The 7,548-nt window shown below is 44.2% G+C and overlaps 1 protein-coding gene across 1 annotated transcript in view; it reads left to right on the plus strand.

Moving 5' to 3' along the window:
* The window catches only part of FNDC7 (fibronectin type III domain containing 7), a 40,969-nt gene that overhangs the window by 26,119 nt on the left and 7,302 nt on the right, over positions 1-7,548 (plus strand). Inside the window, exon 11 of the mRNA XM_027772275.1 lies at positions 987-1,037. Coding sequence (XP_027628076.1) covers positions 987-1,037 — 51 coding nt within the window. The remainder of the gene's footprint in view (positions 1-986; positions 1,038-7,548) is intronic.

Here is a 7,548-nt window from a genome sequence, read left to right on the forward strand (position 1 = left end):
TGAGCTCCTTTGGAATTAGGATACTTTACTATTAATTAACTTGGAGATGTTCCTCTCTTTCTTTTCCCTCTCTTCCTTTTCAGAAAAAAAGACCAGATGCTTGCTGCTTCAATAGTAGAATTATTTTCTGCTTTGATACTCGGGGATAGATTTTTAACATATTCCTTCTTAGGGATAATGATGGGACTCTGGAATGTTAGAAATTAAGAGACTTGGGACCAGCAGTTAGCATAATGGCTATGTCACTGAACTCCCACGTAGTCGACCACGGTACGAGTCCCGGACCCAGTGGATTCAACTCAACGCCTGGCGCATGTGCATGTGTGCCCAAGATCCTAAGAGCAGAATGGAGGAGAAGGAATTGCAGCGTGGCCATCCCCTCTGAGGGGTGATTTCTCACTTTCTGTTTCTCTGTCTCTCTCTGTCTTTCTGGCGAGCGCGCATGCCCTATAGCAAAAACCTCGCCAAAAAAAAAGAAAAGAAAGAAAGAAATTAAGAGACTTTAGTTGTTCAAACTGGGTTGTAGGACTGAGGAATAGTTGGAGATCAGAAAAAATGAAAGTATAATCACGAACTCCGTTTGGAAATACCAGTGGACAGACAGTTTGTGATCACGAAACATGATTGTCATTTCACCAGAGCTGGCAGAAAAACAGTAACAATTCTCAGGCTCTGTGTTCCAGCAACTTCTGCTCCCTAGCCCAGGGGATAGTCATATATTTTTCATATATTTCTAAAAGAAAAGGAAAAGAGAGAGGGATGTTGAAGCCCTAGAACTTTGCATATAAACACACTGGGAGGAATCGATACCGGCTCACAAACCTTTACTGATAACTAGATTCTAAAATGTTCCACTATATGGAGGTGACAAGGGGTTCGAGATGGCTTGCTTCATCATGGAAGAGGGCCAGTCCTCCTGAGGGCTGTTCTCACTGTCCTTGGCTGTCATGCTCTGATTCCTTGCTTTTTCATTGTCTTGCCCACAGGACAAGCTGGCCCCAAACACAGCCCTACGAGGACAGGAATAGGTTCTTGGGGTGAGGATGAACTCTTAGGAAGAGGCGGCTATAGCCAGTGACAATACTTAGTCACATTTTCATAACACTTCATAGTTTGTTAGGTGTTTCCTCATTCAGGATCTCGCTGAATGCCTAAAATAGTCCTAGGAGGCAGGTTGAACAGATGTTACCATCTCCTATGTTCAAGTGAGGAAACAGACTTAGAGGCTCTCGAACTCTATTGACAGTCTTTCTCTTCTAATCTCTAAATCCATATTTAAAACTTGAGGTGGCTTGGTGGTTAAGGGTGCTGGATATCCACATGGCTAACTGTAGTTTGAGTCCTGGACCTGGCAGTTTGCTTTCGCATTTCTCTCTCTCTTTCTCTGTTGAGCTCATGTACCTGATAACAAATTAAGATAATAATAATAAAAATAATTAAAATAAAATAAATAATTATTTTAAAAATATGTATATATGTATATTAAAAAGCAAAAACCAAAAAAACAGCAACAACTTGAGAGCTCCACCTACAGGTGCCTGGGGTATTTCTTACTTCTTGGGGCCAAAAGGAACTCCAGACCCTCTGTTGTTTCTGGTCTCTTCCCACTATCCTTGTTTTAGGTACATTAGCTGAAAGTCTTAGAGCTAGCTTCTCTCTTCCTCACCCCTCTTCTGGTCACCTTCTTGATGGTTCTTAAATCCAACTTTTCTTTTTTTCTTTTTTTTGGAGAGGTTTTTGCCATAGGGCGCATGTGCTCACCATAAGCACAGAGAGAGACAGAAAGCGAGAAATCACCCCCCAGGGGGATGGCCATGCCACAATCCCTTCTCCTCCATTCTCTTCTCGGGATCTTGGGCACGCACGCACATGAGCTGGCATGAGTTTAAGCCACTGGGTCCGGCACTTGAACTGCGGTCGACTACATGGGAGTCCAGCAACATAGCCATTACGCCAACTGCTGGTCCCACACATCCAACTTTTCTTTATTCTCAAAGCTACTCCTATGCTTCAGGCCCTCCACTCTACCTGAGACGACTGTACCTTCCTGCCTTCCTGTCCTCACTCCAGCCTTCCTAACCAGAGCTGTCATTTCAGAATACTGATCTGATTGTGTTATTTGTGTGCTTCAATATCTTCCACAGTGTTCCATTGCTCCACAGGATAGAATTCAATCCTTTCACTGTCCCTCACAATCCGTCCCTAATCTGTCTATACCTGCTATAGAAATTTAATATGAGCCACATGTGAAAAATGTAAATTTTCTAGCCAATTTTAAAAAACAAAAGAACTAAGTGAATTAATTTAATAATACATTTTAGTTAACCCAACATAGCTAAGACATTACCTTTTCAATACCTAATCAATATGAAAATAAATTTGAAAAAATTTTTTATACTAAGTCTTTGAACTCTGGTATTCATTTTGTACTCAGAGCACATCTCAGTTCAGACTGGCCACTTTCAAGTCTCAGTAGCAATGTGTGGTAACTATTTTCCAGACAGTGAAATTCTAGGCTCATTTCACAACGTCCTCCTGAGAGGATCTATTCTCTGGTCTAGACACATGGAATCATTTACACCTACCTCAGTCACACACACATACCATGCTCCCTCAAGTTTCTTTTATCTTTTCTTTTGAGAGATTTCTGCTATAGGGCGCGTGCACTCGCCAAGAAGACAGAGAGACAGAAAGCAAGAAATCACCCCCCAGGGGAGATGGCCACACCGCAATCCCTTCTCCTCCATTCTCCTCTCGGGATCTTGGGCACACACACACACGTGCCTGGCATGAGTTTAAGTCACCATGTCCAGGACTCAAACCGTGGTCGACTACATGGGAGTCCAGCGACATAGCCATTACGCCAACTGCTGGTCCTGCTGCCTCATGTTTCTTAGCAAATGCGGTGCTTTTCTCTGCCTGGAATTTCACCCCCTTTTCACCAAGATAACTCCACCAACCCAAATTTCTTCCCATTTATGAAGCCTTCTCCAATCCTCAGGGGCAGAGCTAGCCCTTTCTCCACCATTTATGACCCCATGATACCCTTATCTTTACCACGACTTATTACTGTGAGTAGGATGTTTATTTCAGCCCCAAAATGATTATCTCTGACTCTCATACTAAGCACATATCTGTAACCCAATATCTTTTAAATTAACAAAGGAATAAATAGGGCTGGCCTGTGGCCTAGTGGATCCCACATGGCCAGCTCCCCAGTTTGAGTCCTGGACCTGGTGACTTGAAAAAATGCCTCACATCCTGAAAGGCAGGAGAGATGGAAGAGAAGACTTTGTGGCTTGATCATTTTGTGCAGGGACTTTCTCGCTTTTTCTTTCGCTCCCTGTCTCCCTCCAGTGAGTGCACACACCATTCTGGCAAATTGAGAAAAAGAGAGGAGAAAGAAAGAAAAAGAAAGAAAGAAGGAAGGAAGGAAAGAAAGAGAAAGAAAGAAAGAAAAGAAAGGAAGGAAGAAGGAAGGAAACAAAGACATAGAACAGAAGAGAAAGAGAAAGAAAGAAGAAAAAGAAAGAGAGAAAAAAGAAAGAAAAAGAAAAAAGAAAGAAGGAAGGGAGGAAGGAAGGGAGAGGAATGAATAAATGTGCTTACGTCCCTGTGATCATTCAGCTGAGCCAGTGGGGGAGTGGACTGTTTTGCTCTTTTCTGGAATGAATAAACGTGCTTACGTCCCTGTGATCATTCAGCTGAGTCAGTGGGGGAGTGGACTGTTTTGCTCTTTTCTGTCCCATGTCCATGAGTCAGTCCATACACTTATTCCTCTGATGGCTTGTGAGCCAGCAGAAGTCCCGGCTAGGTAGAACTCTGATCCCCTTTGGTGGGCTGCCATCTCAAGCCTGCAGCCTTACTAAGGAATAGGCACCTAGACTTGAAGTAGGGAGTCCATCTCTACTCAGTACCCTGGCGAAAATGAGGCATTCTGGAGAAATTTTGGTCTGTTCAGTTGGATTTTATCCCCCCAGCTATTAATGATGCCCTACTCTGATAATCATGACATATTGTAATTGTTAGTAATGTCTGATATTGGGCCATGCTGTGGGGTAGCAGTTAAGGTGCTGGACTCCCACATGACTAACTATAGTATGAGTCCCAGACCCAGTGGCTGGCAGTCGCACTGGGTGCGTGTGCCCAACATCCTGAGAGGAGAATGAAGGAGAAGAGAGCAGCATGGCCAGCCCCTCTGCGAGGTGATCTCTCACTTTCCCTCTGTCAGTCTCTCTCTGGTAAATGCACACACCCTACGGCAAAGACCTAAAAAAAAAAATTAAATAATGTCTAATATTTAGAAACCAGCAGGTGGTGTGGTTGTTCAGGCAACTGGATCCTATACAGGCAAATGGATCCCATACGGCCAACTGCGCAGTTCAAGTCCCAGACCCAGGCTTGAAAGTGACTCCTATCATGTGTACTCGCATGCTCAAAGTCTTGCGAGGAGAATGGAGGAGAAGAGATTGCCGGATGGCCATCACCCCTGGAGTTGATTTCTTACTTTCCTTCTCTCTCTATCTCTCCACAGCAACTGCAAACACCCGACAGTACATAGTAATAATGTCTAGGATTTATTAAGTCCTATGTACCAAGCACTATCCTAAGGGCTTTACATGTGTGAACTTAATTAATCCTTCTAACAAATCCATAAGGTTGGCATTCTGGCTCTTACCATTTCACAGGTAAACTGAGGCACAGGGACATGACTCACCCTAACTAAGAGCTCATCCTACTGGGATCTTCTCATTTATCATCCATATCTGTTCTTTTTCATTCTGTGCTTCACTTTCCTTTTAATCTTTCTCTTTTTTCTGTTTCGTTTTTGTTTTTGGAGAGGTTTTTGCTATAGGGTGTGTGCGCTCACCAGAAAGACAGAGACAGACATAAAACGAGAAATCACCTATCGGGGGGATGGCCCTGCCACAATCCCTTCTCCTCCATTCTCCTCTCAGGATTTTGGGTACACATGCACACATGCCTGACATGAGTTTTTAAGTTGCTGGTCCAGGACTCAACCCATGATCAGCTACGTGGGAGTTCAGCAACATAACCATTACGCCATCTGCTGGTCCCCGTTTTAATCTTCCTTAAGTTATCTCTTCAACATCTTAATGCATCGATAACTATATTCTTAATTGCTCTATTTTTATTTATTACAGTAACCTGCTCTGGAAGTACACTTGGAATGGGTAAGCTGTTTTTCTCATGGATAACGGTGAAAGGAATTCTCGTCGCATTTTAGGGTTACTTTATGAAGTCAGGATCGAAGTTGACTCTTCAGTTAGTCAGAAAGCCAAGTGCTTTCTTTCTTGGGTGCAAGGTGTTCCTGCTTTCCCCTTTCCTAAACTTTTCTCTCTTATGATACCACCTCCTTGAGGTTCCACATGTTGAGATGAATTTCTTTGGATTTTGAAGTCTTTCCAGTCTTTTAGGGTCCTGCACAAAAACATATTTTTCAGAGGGGCAGCCACTGAATTCTTTATATTTCAGAAAATGATTCCCAACCCTGCTGTACATTGGCACCTAGAAAGTTTAAACTTAACTGAGGTCAGCCCAGCTACAGTAGTGTACACTGGTAGATGATGCTACTGCCAGCAGGCCAAGATCACACAGGAGGTCCAGGTTTGATTCCTGGCCCACCCTAAAAAGCTGGTTGCAGTTAGCACGCGTCTGTAATCCCAGCTACTCTGGGATGCTAAGGTAAGGAGATGACAAACTCATGGCCAGCCAGGAAGACCTAGCCGGACCCTGTCTGGAAGAGCTGGGCATGGTGGTTCTGGCAATGCAGGAGGGAGGCTGAGGCAGGAGGATGGTGTCACAGAAAACCTTGTCTAAAACGTCACACACAAATTAACTGATGCCTGGGCTCTGTCACCCCAGGAAGTCTGATTTAATTGGTCCTAGGCAAGGCTGGGTATCAAGACTTTTAAGAGCACTTCAGGTGATTCTAAAGCATAGCCAAGGCTGAGAACTGCCACTTAGAGCAGTGCTTCTCACACTTAATTGTGCACACAAGTCATCCGGGGCCTTGTTAAAGTCAGAGCGTGCTTCAGTAGGTGTGGAGGCTCTGAAACTGCATTGCTAACAAGGTCGAGGAGATGCTGGTGATTCAGCCATGCTGGTCTGATCACATTTTTACTAGCCAGGCATTAGAGGGAATGTGTTAATAACCTGCAGAGGGCTAGGATGTTTGCTTCTGGTTTGCATGGGTGGATGGAGAAAAGGGGTGCTGAAAAGAGAATTTAAGATTAGACTTAGCAGATGGCATAGTGGTTTAAGTGTTGAACTCCCACATGGTTGACCACAGTTTGAGTCCCAGGCCTGGAGGCTTGAAACTCACGTTAAGCGCATGTGCACGCATGCCTATAGTCCAGAGGAGAAGGGATTGCGACACAGGCATCTCCTTTGGGGGGGTGATTTCTCGCTTTCTCTCCTCTCTCTGTCTCTCCAGCAAGCACACGCGTCCTATAGCAAAAATCTCTTTAAAAAAAAGATTACCCTCAAGGGGGCTGACAGGTAGCATGGTGGTTAAAGACACCAGATTCCTACATGGCATACAACAGTTCAAGTTCCAGATAGTGACTTGCTTTGTCACTTTCACTCTATGTCCCTTTCTGGTCAAATTAAAAATAATAATAATTATGATGCCAGCAGGTTGAGTGCTGGACCCCCACATAGCAGACTGTGGTTCAAGACTCAGACCTGGTGGCTTGCTTCCTCACCTCTCTCTCTGTCTCTCTTTGAAGAGTGCATATGCCTTAAAGCAAATTTAAAAATAATAAATAAAATGAAGTAAATAAGTCTTTAACAAATAATAAAAGATAAAGTTAATTAAAAAAAATTGCCCTCCCAGTCTCCTCGGTTTTGCTGAGGGCTGATTTTGTCCCGGCTATTTTGGTCCTCTCCATGGAGGTGACTGTTGCGAAGGGCAGTGGAGATACCCAGACAGAGCTGTGCGTGCTGATCAGTAAGCAGCTTACACCACTTCATGAGGACACCTTGCCACACTCTTCTAGGAGCCAGTTTGATTTTAGGCCTTAGAAAAATCTCCAGGGGGCCAACTGGTGGCACAACAGTAGCCCAACACTCTGCGATGCTGACTCTACGTGGGAAGGTCCAGGATTTGCACCCCGAGTTCTCCCTGTGCATGCTGGGTTCATATGTGCTTGCGATCCAGGCTGACTGAGGCTGGGGGTGGATTGTGATGTGAAGACCATTTTCGAGGGGTCATCTTACTGTCTCTTTCTCTCTGCCTCTCTCTCTCACAAAAGAAAGAAGTAAAGGGGCTGGCAGGTGGCATGATGTTTGGGTGCCGGACTCCCACATGGCTGAAACAGTTCAAGTCCTGAACCTAGTGACTTGCTTTCTCACTTTTCCTCTCTCACTCTGTCCCTCTGGTCAAATTAAAATCAATACAAATTAATTAAATAAGTAAAGTTAAAAAAAACACTTAAAAAATTAAGTATGTTGGGACCAGCAGATGGCCTAATGTCTGTGTTGCTGGACTCCCATGTAGTTGGCCGCAGTTCAAGTCCCGGACCC

Source organism: Tupaia chinensis, unplaced genomic scaffold (assembly GCF_000334495.1).
Source record: "Tupaia chinensis unplaced genomic scaffold, TupChi_1.0 Scaffold000270_1, whole genome shotgun sequence".
Taxonomy (NCBI): domain Eukaryota; kingdom Metazoa; phylum Chordata; class Mammalia; order Scandentia; family Tupaiidae; genus Tupaia; species Tupaia belangeri.